A 15172-nucleotide genomic window follows, 5' to 3' on the forward strand; every position below is an offset into this window, starting at 1 on the left:
TACTTCCCTCGACGTCCGAGAACGTCTACTTCCACTACTTCCTCTACACCGCTTGACCCGAATCGCTCTGATAACGCACGCTTCGAAGGTATAACCCCGAGACGACCGCCGTGAACGAATGCATGTGTGATGTATGAGATGCTCGTGCTTGCACCATGCTTGATTTGTCGGTGCATGTTGCCCTCTTTTACCTTGTCACCGTCATGTGGGAACCCGGTAACCGGGAGCACCCCACCTTCTATCCCATGTCACGCTCCCGTCGCACTTTCTTTGCACCGGGATCTCAATCGAGTTACCGGAACCGGAACATTGCCGTGGCACCGTTTCGTTATCGTTGCCGTGGCACCCCTTTCTTTCCGCCACGATGACAAATGCCTCATATCTTATCATGTCAACTTTTTCATAAAAATTGCATAAAACTTGCATGTCATCCGCATCATGATAACAACTTCAAGTTTGGTTAAAATTGTTGCTTGCTTTAAATTGCTAATGCATATGGGGTTTTACCGGATTTGTTGTTTGTTATATCCGGCCCCATTTAAAATGTTTAGTTTACTTATGCTCCACCTCTTGCCATGTTTAAACAACATTTAATATTGTTGAGTACCTAACCGGGAGAGAACTAAATAATTAATGTGGTGTTCCGTCAATATGCAACTCGTTGCATATTGAGCTCCACTTAATTTGTAGAATTTGCTTGTGTACTTTGCCATGCCATGCCATGCCTCTTTAAACCGGACATGCATCATACTTGTTGTGCATCATGCCATGATTTTGTGGTGGTTGTTTACTATGTTGTTTGCTCCTTTCCGGTGTTGCTTCTTCGGGTTGGTTCCGATAACGTCGCGTTTGTGAGGATTCGTTCGTCTACGCCCGTTTGCCTTCTTCATGGACTCGTTCTTCTTCCTTGCGGGATTTCAGCCAAGATGACCATACCCTCAAAATCACTTCTATCTTTGCTTGCTAGTTGCTCGCTCTTTTGCTATGCCTATGCTGCGATACCTACCACTTGCTTATCATGCCTCCCATATTGTTAAACCAAGCCTCTAACCCACCTTGTCCTAGCAAACTGTTGATTGGCTATGTTACCGCTTTGCTCAGCCCCTCTTATAGCGTTGTTAGTTGCAGGTGAAGATTGAAGTTTGTTCCTCGTTGGAACATGGAGATGTTGTTCCTTGTTGGAATATGTTTGCTTGTTGGGATATCACAATATACCTTATTTAATTAATGCATCTATATACTTGGTAAAGGGTGGAAGGCTCGGCCTTAAGCCTGGTGTTTTGTTCCACTCTTGCCGCCCTAGTTTCCATCATATCGGTGTTATGTTCCCGGATTTTGCGTTCCTTACGCGGTTGGGTTCTAATGGGAACCCCTTGATAGTTCGCTTTGAATAAAACTCCTCCAGCAAGGCCCAACCTTGGTTTTACCATTCTGCACCTAGCCTTTTTCCCTTGGGAGTCGCACATCCCGAGGGTCATCTTATTTTAACCCCCCCCCCCCGGGCCAGTGCTTGTCTAAGTGTTGGTCCGAACTGAGTAGACTGCGGGGCCACCTCGGGGAAACTTGAGGGCTGGTTTTACTCGTTGGATGTCTCATCCGGTGTTGCCCTGAGAACGAGATATGTGTAGGTCCCATCAGGATGTCGGCACATCGGGCGGCTTTGCTGGACTTGTTTTACCATTGTCGAGGATGTCTTGAAGAACCGGGATACCGAGTCTGATCGGAATGTCTCGGGAGGAGGTCTATTCCTTCGTTGACCGTGAGAGTTTGTCATGGGCTAAGTTGGGACACCCCTGCAGGGTTTTGAACTTTCGAAAGCCGTGCCCGCGGATATGGGCAGATGGGAATTTGTTAACGTCCGGTTGTAGAAAACCTGAAGTTGACCTTAATTAAAATGCATCAACCACGTGTGTAACCGTGATGGTCTCTTTCCGGCGGAGTCCGGGAAGTATACACGGTGTTGGAGTTATACTTGGCGTAGGTTGTTTTAGGATCACTTCTTGATCATATTTTTATCAACCGTGCTTTGCCTTCTCTTCTCGCTCTCATTTGCGTATGTTAGCCACCATATATGCTAGTCGCTTGCTGCAGCTCCACCTCATACCTTTTACCTTACCCATAAGCTTAAATAGTCTTGATCGCGAGGGTGCGAGATTGATGAGTCCCTGTGGCTCACAGATACTTCCAAAACCAGTTTGTAGGTGCCGATGAGACCGTGCAGTTGACGCAACCAAGCTCAGGAGGAGCTCGATGAAGATCTTGTCCTTTGTGTTGTTTTCGTTCTAGTTGATCAGTAGTGGAGCCCAGTTGGGGTCGATCGGGGACCTTTGTCGCATTTGGGGTTCTTCTTTTATTTTGGTTCCGTAGTCGGACCTTGATTGTATTTGGTTGATGTAATGCTTTATTCATGTATTGTGTGAAGTGGCGATTGTAAGCCGACTATGTAACTCTTTCTCTTATGTATTACATGGGTTGTGTGAAGATTACCTCACTTGCGACATTGCTTTCAATGCGGTTATGCCTCTAAGTCATGCTTCGACACGTGGGAGATATAGCCGCATCGAGGGTGTTACACCAACGGACCTCCCCGCCTGGTTGTGTTAGGTCAGCCCATAGGAACACTTTGGAGCAACAACCGGGCCAGACCCACAGCAAGATCCCCTCCGTGTAGACCCGACGCGTCCGTTTCCCCCCTCCAGGTGCCGGCGGCGGCGCCGTCCGCGAGGGAGGGGCACACCCCGGATACACGTGCCGGGCGTTTGCAACCGTCACAACACTTCCAGACTTGTGAGAGGCCGCCTACACAAGATTTGGCGGTATGCTAGCCCCCGTAGACCGCCGGCCACAGCCGTAGACGCGCGAAGGGCAATCCGCGTAGAGGGAATTTTTCGAATACTTCTCCATCACCAAAAATTATGAAAAAACACCATCGTTCCTATAGCACATGTGCCCACGTCGTGCAAAAAAACTCATGATTTCATCGCGCTCCAAGTATTTAATAATATTCACGCCGCATCGTTACCGCAGAACGTCTACTACCGTGTCATCGCCGTCCGTGAGGGGGGGGCCATGCCCTGGAGACATGTGCCGCCTCTTCGGACATGCCACCACACCACCCCGCATGTATGAGGGCCCGGTGCGACGCTCCAGTGGCATTGCTACCCCCAGGGCCCCCGTCCCGCCTAACCCTGTAGCGTTTGACCACAGGATCTAGCCCTTTGACTTTGCACGGACGGGCTTTGACCAGCGGACCTCCCCGCCCGATTGTGTTAGGTCAGCCCATAGGAACACTTTGAAGCAATAACCGGGCCAGACCCACAGCAAGATCCCCTCCGTGTAGACCCGACGCGTCCGTTTCCCCACTCCAGGTGCCGGCGGCGGCGCCGTCCGTGAGGGGGGGCACACCCCGGACACGCGTGCCGGGCGTTTGCAACCGCCACAACACTTCCAGACTTGTGAGAGACTGCCTACGCAAGATTTGGCGGCATGCTAGCCCCCGTAGGCCGCCGGCCACAGCCGTAGACGCGCGAAGGGCAATCCGCGTAAAGGGATTTTTTCGGATACTTCTCCATCACCAAAAATTATAAAAAAATACCATCGTTCCTATAGCACATGTGCCCACGTCGTGCAAAAAAACTCATGATTTTATCGCGCTCCGAGTATTTAATAATATTCATGCCGCATCGTTACCGCAGAACGTCTACTACCGTGTCATCGCCGTCCGTGAGGAGGGGCCACGCCCTCGAGACGCGTGCCGCCACTTCGGACATGCTACCACACCACCCCGCATGTATGAGGGCCTGGTGCGACGCTCCAGTGGCATTGCTACCCCCAGGGCCCCCGTCCCTCCTAACCCTGTAGCGTTTGACCACGAGATCTAGCCCTTTGACTTTACACGGACGGTCTTTGACCAACGGACCTCCCCGCCCGGTTGTGTCAGCCCATAGGAACACTTTGGAGCAACAACCGGGCCAGACCCACAGCAAGATCCCCTCGGTGTAGACCCGACGCGTCCGTTTCCCCACTCCAGGTGCCGGCGGTGGCGCCGTCCGTGAGGGGGGCCAAACCCGGAAGACGCGTGCCGCCTCTTCGAACATGCCACCACACCACCCCGCATGTATGAGGGGCCAGTGCGACGCTCCGGTGGCATTGCTACCCCCTCAGGGCCCCCATCCCGCCTAACCCTGGAGCGGTTGACCATGAGATCTAGCCTTTTGATTTTTCACGGACGGGCTTTGAACAGTGGACCTCTCCACCCGGTTGTGTAAGGTCAGCTCAGAGGGACACCTGGGAGCAACATCCGGGCCAAACCGACAGCTACATCCCCTCCATGTAGACCTGATGCGTCCGTTTTCCCCCTCCAGGTGCCGGCGGCGGCGCCGTCCGTTAGGGGGGCCATGCCCCGGAGATGCATGCCGCCTCTTCGAACATGCCACAACACCACCCAGTTGTGGTAGGTCATCCCATAGAAACACTTGAGAGCAACGTCCCCTCCGTATAGACCCGATGCGGTTGTTTCCGCCCTCCAAATGCTGGCGGCGGCGCCGTCCGTGAGGGGGGCACACCGCGGACGTGAGGGGGTCACACTCCGGAGACGGGTGCCGGGCGTTTGCAACCGCCACTCAACTTCTATTGCATAGCTGTTTTTGATTTTAATAAAATTTAAGGACCTATATTCAAAAGAACATGACAGCATATTATTAATGTGCTCGAAAAAAATACAAACTATATATATATATATATATTCATAATCTATGGAAAAAATTACAAACTATATACATATTCATATAATACATAAAAAAGCATGAACACATAATAAAAACATATGCAAAAAAACGTTATGTAAAAAAAGCATTAAAACATATGGAAAAAAATGTATGTAAAAAAAATAGCTATGCCATAGATACGGCAGAGTTCTGATGGGCGCCGTGCCGCGGATCGGTGACGTGGCAGGTATGCCGACGGCTGCCGTCGGCATACCTACGCCGCGGATCAGTGACGTGGCATGCGGAGATATGCCGACGGCCGCCCGTCCAGACCGTTGGCATAGGTTTGACGGCGTTAGCCACTAGTCACGGGCGGGGTCGCCGGGCCCACAGTTATAGCGACGGCCTATCTATGCCGACGGCTGCTTTCGGCATGTCTGCGGCTAGGTCGACGGCCGTTCTGTGCCGACGGCGGCCGCCGGCATAGGTCCACGTAACCCGACGGCCAGGACTGGGCTGTCGGCATATCTCGAACTAGGCCGACGGCAGCCGTAGGCATAGCTTTGGCCGTCGGCGTATGCCCGTTTTCCGGTAGTGTGTGGGGGTAGGGCCTAGCACTATATGGGTTGCCACAAGGAAGGAGGCACCGGCCAGGCTTAGTGATAAGTCCTAGTTTGCTATGTTGCGCTCATGTCAATGAGACTTAAAAGAAGACGAATCCATTATAGACAAATAAAACCTGTCAAAAGCAATTCATCCCATACATGACTACACTGATCCTTTTGATGTTAATACATGTGAGTTCTGTAATGAACTGAACTTTTTAGACCAACTCGATCAGAGAGAAGATGGAAGTAACTAAACTAGTTCTTTTCTAATATAACTGGTTAGTAGCTAATGTTACAGAGTAAAGAGTTGTAGATGATAAATTGATAATTGCCTGCATTTTATGACATCTAACTATATAACTGAAACAATGTAAAGATGTGCACCTTTGGTTCGCTCAATGTTGGACCACTCGGCTGAACCTTTTTCTCCACAAATGTGTTTGAGAAACCAGGTGGGACAGGTAGGCCTCGCCGTGGGATGACACTGCACTCATGTCAATATAAGAGATTAAAATGCAACGCCTCATCAACTGATTGACAGCCATAACCCAATCGACAGTTCTGAATCGTTGTTGAATCAATTGATCTTGATTACAGGAAGTCCGAAACTGAAATTCATTTCCTCAATTGAACTTCAGTCAGTGAAATGCATTGTGGAGAATGAAGCTAATGAGCCACTTGGTCCATCTGAAAATATACTGACACTCAAACAACCAAGTAAACTTCATTCGTGGTGCCTGCTTCCACAGCAGAAATATTTGTTGCTTACCATGAACTCAATTCAGCTACAATCTCAGAAGCCCCAAGAATACTGAAATATTCAGACTCCTGAGCCAGTATATAAAATTGAATCCACAGATTCAACTCAGTTACAAATTGTTCTGGGGATGTGATCCACCACGACACAAACAAAGTTGAATATGGTCTTTGTAATTTACAGCAACATCGTTTCCAGCTTGAGTTGCATGCAACACGAAGTTGACCGAGCCAAAGGAACTCGGGAGGTAGGCAACAAAAACCACCGCTAACTGCTGAGCGGCATACTCTTCTCACCAGAACAGCACACCGACATTGTTGCCGAGCAAGAAGGCGTAGTTCCTGTTCTCCCTTGCAGCTAAGAAATCGTTGTGGAAGAACAGCACACTGACATAGTTGCGGGGTAAGAAGGAATAGCACAGGGTTTAATTGAGCAACAAGTGCAACACCTCACGGCCTGCCAAGCTTAAATTCTTCTTGCTCCATCGAAGTGATGAAAATGTTCTCGGCATTGCAGTGCAGAATCTGATAATTGTCACAAATTGTGTCAGTCAGTCAGTCAGAGGAGTGGATAAATCTTTGTATCTTTGTCAATGCTAGTTAAACGACAGAGCGCACATGTAGGAGAAACTGGAACTTATATGAACAGTGAACAAATAGGACTCAGATTTGAGTCCACGCTCGTAGGAGGAACAAGACCTTATATTAACAGAGAACAAATAGAAGTTGAACGGTTGAACCCCCACGCTGGAAAGCATAAATACCGTAAACGGGCTACGTAGTTGCATAATTCTAGCCTACATGAAGAAGATAGTAAGATACACATGAGCATGGAGAAAGGAAGCACTTTAGCTTCAGTAGACAAACTCATAATAAATTTGCATCAGCCATTACTAGCTACCAATTGCTAATTTAATTCTACTAACCTAAAATATATGCACAAACGACGAAACAGCAAATGCTAACCTTGGAGCAGAGAGGATCACCTAATCCGTTTCGATAGTCCTTTCCGCGTCAGTCGAACTATAACATTCCTTATGTGGCTAATCTTCATTATATCTTTGCTGCATTCATCTGAATCTCTCTTCAGCCAGAGCTTCTCTATCAGCTCTTCTAACGTGTCTTCCAGATATAATTTCTCAAGGGCTGCAAGGTGTTCGATCCCATCAGGAAGAAACTTTAGCTTGGGACAGTATGCGAACACTAGCTCAGCGAGGTTTTGCATCGCGCCCTCCTCTATTCTCACTTGGTTGCGCTGTGTCGCGCTTCATATGTGTAGAAGTAGAACCTGAAGTTTTGGAAACGAGCCTACGCAAAAATCCAACCTCTTCCCTTCAAAAGCCTTCGCTAGCTCAAGAGAGCATAGACCAAGTAACATGCACAGACAGGAAAAGGTTCCCTCATCAATATTGCAGAACGCCAGGGCCAAGCGAGTAAGGCTATTAAGGTGTGACCAAGAAGAGAAAAGCTGAGGCATTGATGTTTTTTCTAGCTGCCCTGCTAAACCAAGCCAAGAAAGGGTTGGAGGTAAATATAGTCCTTCCAGCTGCAGCACCTCCTTCTCAGTTGCAGCATGGATTTCTAGATGAACAAAATGGCTCATTCCATTGACATTGCTCAAGTCTGCTGAGTGTTTACTCCGAACGTTGCACACATCAAATGTTCTCAGCTCTATCAAAGCTCCAACTTCATGCAGAAACTCTGGAGTCGCGACAACGGACTGAAGAGCCCGCAATCCTGCCAAGCGTTGTATACCAAGGGGCGTCTTGACCCCACGTATACTTCCAATTTGTGATCTGCTGGTATCCTGAAGCTTGGCATCCTGAAGCTTGGTTTCGATTTCTTGGAGCTTGGCCGTGAGGCGGTGCCAGGTCTTGATATCATTGAGCCTCTTCTTCATCTGGATAGCAAACCCTCCGTGCTTGTAGTCCTCCAGCTTGTAGGTGAACTCATCGACGACGTCCTCGATCTGGAAGGCAAGGCCCCTGATCTCGCCGATGAAGATGGCGGTGGTCTTGTCAGTATCCTTGAACCGCTCCGCCTCCTGCAGGTAGGCCTGCATGCTCTCCAGCTCTGCCTTGGACTCACGGATCTTGCCGAAGAGGCCCCTGAGGGCGGTGGCTTCCTTGCCAAGCAGCGACCCGCCGAAGATCGCCGCCTCTTTGGCCAGCGCGGCCCCGAGTGTGACTACCAGCTGCCCGAAAACAGCCTCTGCCATAGTTGTTGAGGCTTCGAGCTCAGATGTAGAGGATTTTTGCTACTGTATCGAAGAAGAGGACGAATGGTTTGGTAAGGTTGGCTACAAAATGGGTGATCTAATATATTCTAAAGCAAATTCTGCCAAGAACTTTAGACGCAAGTGGAAGTAATATTGGACGATAACTTTGATGTTCTTAGCTAAAATTATATCTTTTGCTTAACCAGAAGCAGGCCCGACGCTCGCGTCGTCCTCCCCCTGGGGCGACTCGGGCAGCTAGAAACCTAGCCGCCGCCGCCGCAAATTTCCTCCTCCCCTTCCTCCGCCGCCGCCAGAAGACGCCGCCGGGCTAAGCCCAGGGGCCGACGGCGGTGGCGGGGGATCTCCTCTCTCGCGCGTCTCCGGGGTGGGGAGGACCCCAAGGCGTGTGGTGGCGCGACCGATCTGAGATCTGCAGCGCGGCGGATGGCGGCAGGCGGCGGGAGGCCGGCCCGTCCTCGGACGGTGACGGCTTGGCGCGGCGGAGGCCAGGGCTGCGGCGCTGCGGATGGCCCTTCGGGCGGCGGCGGCGGCTGCGTCAACGGCGGCCGGCTTGGCTGCGCGGCGTGCATGCTGCCTTCAGATCGGGCAACGGCGGCGTGGAGGGCCTGATGGTCTCATCGGCGGCACCTCCGATCAGATCTGTTCTGACCAGTGCAGCCGGCGGTGGTGGTCATCTCTTTTGTCAGAGGTGGTCAGCCTGAGGCTGGGTGTTCGAATCTCGGGATCTGTCATCTGGCACCAGCTGCGAGTCGGGGTGACGTAGTTGCTGGTGAAAACTGAGCCGACGGCGGGCGATGGCGGCGTTCCACGTCGTTACCTTGATGAAGGCTTCGTCATGTAACTACCGTCGACCCACTTGTATTGCTCCGGGGGAAACCCTAGGATCTGGTGTTCCAGACCGGACGATGGCGGCACCGCGGTGTCGTTTCTCTCTTGGGAGCGTCGTTTTGTGGAGCCACGCTGGAAGTCCGAGGCAGGAGGTGGAGCGGCTTCGTCTTGCACGGAGCTTCGGTGGAAATGTCAAGTCATGCATGACCGACAGGTGCTACGCTTGGCCATGCCTGGTCGGCACGTGCTACGCACGACAAATCCTCCAAGGGCTTCAAGCTGTGTCGGCTGGTGGTACGTGGCAGCATGGCGCTGAGGTGTATCAGTGACGACCGTGACGTGTACGGCTGTTTGCGCGCAGGGAGGAGGTGTCGTTGGGCGCCGTGGTGGCGTCGACGATAGCTGGACCGAGCAAGGTTGATGCATCAGTACAGTTCTGAAGATGGAGCAGTGGCAGTTGGCGGCGGCGGCCCCTGAGAGCACGCCGGACCAGTATGTGCCCCAGACCCGGCAAGTGGCTAGCTTGGGGTCTCAGGTCTTAGATGTTAGGCTTGGCTGCGATGTCTGTTTGGTATTAGGCCCAGGCTATTTGTGCCCCTTCATCAACTGGATAGGTGTAGCAACAGTTTGTTGCTTAGACGGCAGCTTTAGTCTTACTATTGTATGACTTTGTAAAGTCTTGTGAGAATAATTAATAAAGTGGCCGTATGCATCGTCCAGATGCAGAGGCCGGGGGTCATCCTCCTTTTCTAAGAAAAAAGCTAAAATTATATTGTTGGACATAATAAATGGAAGAAACAAAAAGAGAGGAAGTGTACAATATATACAGACGACATAATACTTATTTTCTTCAGAACATCCAAATGGACATATTGTTGGACGAGAACTCCAATGTTGTCAAATTATAGGATGACTCACACAAGACCCGTTTCTTGTCCCCGCTTCCAAATTTAGTAGTTGCTGACTTGCTGTCTACCTCAAACTTTTGGAATGCATCTTGGTAAATCCAAGATTCATATTATGTAGGAGTATATGACAGTCATACTAGCAAGAGGGGCACAGGTAAAATTATCTTGGTTTGAACTCCAAAAAAGATCCTAAACCAAAGTCATCAAAAAACACTTCCAAACTCTTCTGTTTTCCAAATCCCTCCCAAGATATACAGCACCAATCGACACATCTAGTACTAACTGTTAACTCCTGGAAGCACACGGCCACAGCCATATCAAAGAACCTAGCAAGGATTCAGTAGGAACAGTTGAGAAACGAAACGAATCGCCGGACCTCGGGAGGATTTGGAGATGCTTTCCTTTCATCCTCGCTGCCCCTGGAAAAGATCCGAACTGTTAGATAGAGGTGGTTTTAACTTAGAGACATCTGCATATAATCTCAACCTCCTATCCTCATCTTCCTCCCCCACAAGTTTCTCTCTCTCTCTCGGCATCGACAAGGGTGGAGCTCTTCATCCTCATCCTCTTCAAGCAGGACAGAACCACCATGGCCGGGCTGCAGAGCAGGAAAATCACATTAGTAGTAGGATTACTTGGTCCAATACCATAAGAAGATTTATTTCATTTTCTACACGACTTCCAGAGAAGGTAAATAGTTTGTGCTGTGTGCCTCTGTGCCTAATCAAAGAACGCAGCGCCCATGTTCCCATGATCACCCACTTACGGCGTGTAGTGGTGCAGTTAGAAACAGTAGTGGTGCTCGGCACCTGAGGTTCTCTCCTGAATAAATACGGCTCAGCAAGATCAATGCAAATGTGTGTTGTGTCCCACTCTTCTTCAGGAATGTTGATGTTAAAAATTCTCATCACGCAGAAAAACAACTGCACCTGCATAATAGCAACCCCCGCCCAAATCAAGAGGGAAGTGTACGTTCCACCAGCATCCATACGAACCGCAACCATCCATGGGCGCCAAATGGCGACTCGTTCATTAAATTACCTGGTATCTGATGCGCCTGCGTTGCAGCTCCGAGGCGAGTCTCTGAAAAGTGCAGAAAAAATGGCACTTCTAGCAGCACCATTTACAATTGGGCGGCAACTGGCAAGGCAGCCAATAAGATCAGCAACAGGCACTAGGTCCAAATGGCAGCTCGTCCATCAAGTTAGTCATGCATACGTAAACCGAAGCTGTCAATGTTCTTTGTGCCAACAGCAAATATTATTACATGAAAAGACAATGCTGGATGACAACCATATATGACTTGATCTGAAGAACGTCGTACTTGCCATTTTTTTTAGTGCATGTCAGTGACCTCTTAATTGGTACTATATGTCAAGCTTCTTATGAAAATATTTATGTTAACATCCACACCTAGTTTTGTTTTGAATAAGGAAGAGTAGTGCGCAGTAGGCGAGCAACTACCACGAAAATGACCTGTGCCAGCAGACCTAGATAGTGACCTTTTGGAACTAGTGACTATTGAGACCTGGGATGTTATCATGATACTGAGAGGGAGACGATCTTTGATCGGTTGACCACTCGGGAGTCCAGGCACCACCGCGTCTCCGAGATAATCTTTCCAGCGATCAAGCTCCATCGACTCGGTATCCTATCTCTCCCCTCTGCAAACTCATCCCTGCATCTCTTCAGTTGCTTACTGGCTTTCCATGTATGCAGTCTCCGTTACCGTTCAACTTCAAGCACCATGGGTCCTGTCAGCCTCTTCTTCCTCGTACTTGCAACTGCAACACCGTTGTTCTCCGCGGCACAAGGCTCTGGCTATCCGACAGCCAACCTCTCGACGCTGTGGATCAACAACGACGCCTCCCTCCCGCACGTCCACTACAGAGGAGGTTTAGTTGTGCGCCCCATCCTCCTACATTCACAAAGTAAATACTATAGCCAGTCCTTTGCCACGGGATTCTTCTGTGCCCCACCTTGCGACAAGTTCTACTTTGCCGTGTTCATTGTCCAAACCAACCCTCACACCCGTATAGTTGATGGGAATCCACCGGTGGTCTGGTCGGCCAACCAGGCTCGTCCTGTCAGGGAGAATGCCACCGTTGAGCTAACTTCGGATGGAGAATTGGTCCTTCGAGATGCTGATGGTAGCCTGGTCTGGTCGACCGGTACCTCAGGGCGGTCGGTAGCTGGCATGATGATCACCAACATCGGCAATCTGGTGCTGTTTGATTTGATGAATGCAACTGTATGGCAGTCATTTGATCATCCTACCGACGCGTTGGTCCCTGGACAGTCACTTCTGGAGGGCATGAGGCTCACAGCAAGTACATCTGCAACAAATTGGACAGAGAATCAGTTTTATGTCACTGTACGCGCGGATGGTTTGTATGCTTACATTGCGTCCGCACCACCACAGATCTACTATATGGCGGAATCGAACGACAACAAGGAAGGAAATGATACAACAAAGGTTACATTCATGAATGGCAGCCTCAGCATCTTTGTCGACCCAAAATATCGAGATATGAATAGCATCTCATTGCCAACAGCTAGGTCCACCCAGTTCATGAGACTAGAGTCTAATGGCCACCTTTGGATGTATGAATGGAATACTGGGGAAGAAACATGGCCTGCTGTGTATGATGTAATGAAGCCAAAATTTGGTGATTGTGGTTTCCCAACTGTGTGCGGGGAGTATGGAATATGCACAGGCAGGAAGTGCACCTGTCCCCTTCAGGATAACAATAGTTCAGGCTACTTCAAGCCGATTGGTGGCCCCGAAGAAAGTCTTGGTTGCACACCCCTGACCCCAATCTCTTGTCAAGAAATTCAGCAACATCGGCTCTTAACCCTTAACGAAGTTTCTTACTTTGATTTGAGCGACCACATTATGAATGAAACCAACCAAGATGATTGTAAACAAGCCTGCTTGAAAAACTGCTCCTGCAGGGCCGTCACCTTCAGGTTTTACCAGAATGAAACCGAAGGTTATTGCCGGTGGGTGACCAAGGTCTTCTCCTTGCAATCAATAAAATTTGAACCTCTTGATTACAACAACTCTGTTTTCATCAAGGTGCAGCTTGGCCCTTCCAACTCAGCTGCTGCAAACAACAGCAACCTCATTTTAGGCACTACAATCCCAGCTATTATTATTGTTGTGTTACTTGCTATTGCTGTCACACTTTATCTACAGAGGAGAGCATATTATGACAAGAAAGATGAAGACTTCAATTTTGATCAATTTGCTAGAATGCCGGCCAGGTTTTCTTTTCAGAAGCTGAGAGAATGCACTCAGGGGTTCAGTAAAAAACTTGGAGAAGGTGGATTTGGATCTGTTTATGAAGGGAAATTAGGTGAAGAGAGAGTTGCAGTGAAACGTTTGGAAAGTGCTAGACAAGGAAAGAAAGAATTCTTGGCAGAAGTAGAGACAATTGGAAGCATTGAACACATCAATCTTGTGAGGCTGATTGGCTTTTGTGCAGAGAAATCTCAAAGGCTTCTAGTGTATGAATATATGCCAAGGGGGTCACTTGATAGGTGGATCCATTACCGCCACAACAATGCCCCACTCGATTGGCGCACAAGGTGTAGGATCATTCTGGATATTGCCAAAGGCCTATGCTATCTTCACGAGGAATGCAGGCGAAAGATAGCTCATTTGGACATCAAACCGCAAAATATTCTCTTAGATGAGAAGTTCAATGCCAAAGTGGCTGATTTCGGATTATCTAAGCTAATAGATAGGGATCAAAGCAAGGTAATGACGGTGATGAGAGGCACGCCTGGGTATCTGGCACCTGAATGGTTAACCTCGCAAATCACTGAAAAAGTTGACATCTACAGCTTTGGAGTTGTTGTCATGGAGCTAATAAGTGGGAGAAAAAATATTGATAATTCTCTGCCTGAGACGAGTTCCAACCTCATCAATTTGTTACGAGGAAAGGCTGGAGATAATCAATTGAGTGATCTGATTGACAAGCATAGTGAAGACATGCTCTCACACCAGGAGCAAGTGATTCAAATGATGAAGCTTGCAATGTGGTGCTTGCTTAATGATGGCTGTCAAAGGCCTTCCATGTCAACAGTGATAAAGGTATTAGAGGGTGGGACGAGCATAGAAACTGCAATTCTTCACAGATTTATCAATGCAAATTCAGTCATGCCTGTTCAAGATAATATATCCACATATTCAGTTCAACCTCAAGCATCAACCTTATCGGGACCAAGGTGAAATGGGCGCCTAATGAGAAGAAGACATCCAACTTGATTATACACTTGGTTTGTAATTGTTTTTATATCTTATCCATTTTGTAGTTTGGAAGTGTGTTTTAAATAGCGTGAAAAGAACAACTCCCAGCAAATATATATGTTTGATTGTTTGGTGAAGTTGTACCGCATAAATTTTCATCTGCAGAGTACCTGTCACCTCATCTGGTAGCCCAAAATTATATTTGTGAACTATGTTTTAAACAAGGAAATTATCTGTGATGTAACTAATACTATATCAATCTATGGAACATTGAATTCCAGAATTTTGCAAATAGCGTTACAAACCTGATGGGGATGAGCACCTTATGGAGATGGCTCAAGGCGTACGGATCTAAGGCGAAAGATGAGATCAGGATGAGAATCTTTAGACGAGAGAAAAATTAAGTGATTTTTCTGAAGTTTCCCATATTCAATACTAAAGGATTAATGATGCTAATAGTGCTGGTACTTTTGATTGTAAATTTCTAGGTTGGCCAGTAAAATGAACATGTCACTATGTCAGTCTCATATGCCAAAATAATAATACCAATCTTTTTTAAAAAATTTGGCAGCAACACTACAATCTTGCAAACAAAAATTGACTATCCTCTTTCATATGTGGGGGTGGGGCCATCACTATATGAGCCACCACAGGGAGGGGGGACGAGGAGCTGGAGAGGCTTAAAAGAAAAGAAAAAATACTAATCCATTAGAGACGAATAAAAACTGACAGCAGTAATTCATCACATACTTCACTACACTGTGATCCTTCTGATGTTAATACATAGGAGTCCAGCAGTGAAGTAACTAAACTTTATAGACCAGCGAACTTCAGTCAGAGAGAGAAGAAAGTAACTAAACTAATTTATTTTC

The 15172-nt window shown here is 48.4% G+C and overlaps 1 protein-coding gene and 2 long non-coding RNA genes across 4 annotated transcripts; 1 reads left to right on the top strand and 2 right to left on the bottom strand.

Moving 5' to 3' along the window:
• Window positions 1–6045: 6045 nt before the first annotated feature.
• LOC147988392 (uncharacterized) lies at window positions 6046–7835 on the bottom strand. The gene is made up of 2 exons (XR_015614882.1): window positions 7037–7835; window positions 6046–6595 (listed from the first exon to the last, which is right to left on the bottom strand). It is a non-coding gene; the product is annotated as an uncharacterized LOC147988392 (long non-coding RNA).
• A 2117-nt stretch (window positions 7836–9952) lies between these two features.
• On the bottom strand, window positions 9953–11589 carry LOC147988393 (uncharacterized). 2 transcript variants are annotated; one of them, XR_015616734.1, is made up of 3 exons: window positions 11087–11589; window positions 10812–10974; window positions 9953–10643 (listed from the first exon to the last, which is right to left on the bottom strand). It is a non-coding gene; the product is annotated as an uncharacterized LOC147988393 (long non-coding RNA). The 2 variants fall into 2 exon arrangements; XR_015616733.1 differs by having other exon boundaries at window positions 9953–10464; window positions 10532–10643; window positions 10812–11589.
• Window positions 11590–11599: 10 nt separating this feature from the next.
• LOC147988394 (G-type lectin S-receptor-like serine/threonine-protein kinase SD2-5) lies at window positions 11600–14585 on the top strand. The gene has a single exon (XM_087544111.1). The coding sequence runs from the start codon at window positions 11793–11795 to the stop codon at window positions 14280–14282; it is 2490 nt and encodes an 829-aa protein (XP_087400237.1). The 5' UTR covers window positions 11600–11792; the 3' UTR covers window positions 14283–14585.
• The last annotated feature ends 587 nt before the right edge of the window (window positions 14586–15172 follow it).

This window comes from Triticum urartu, chromosome 1A (genome assembly GCF_056163025.1).
Source record: "Triticum urartu cultivar PI428250 chromosome 1A, HENAU_Tu73, whole genome shotgun sequence".
Taxonomy (NCBI): domain Eukaryota; kingdom Viridiplantae; phylum Streptophyta; class Magnoliopsida; order Poales; family Poaceae; genus Triticum; species Triticum urartu.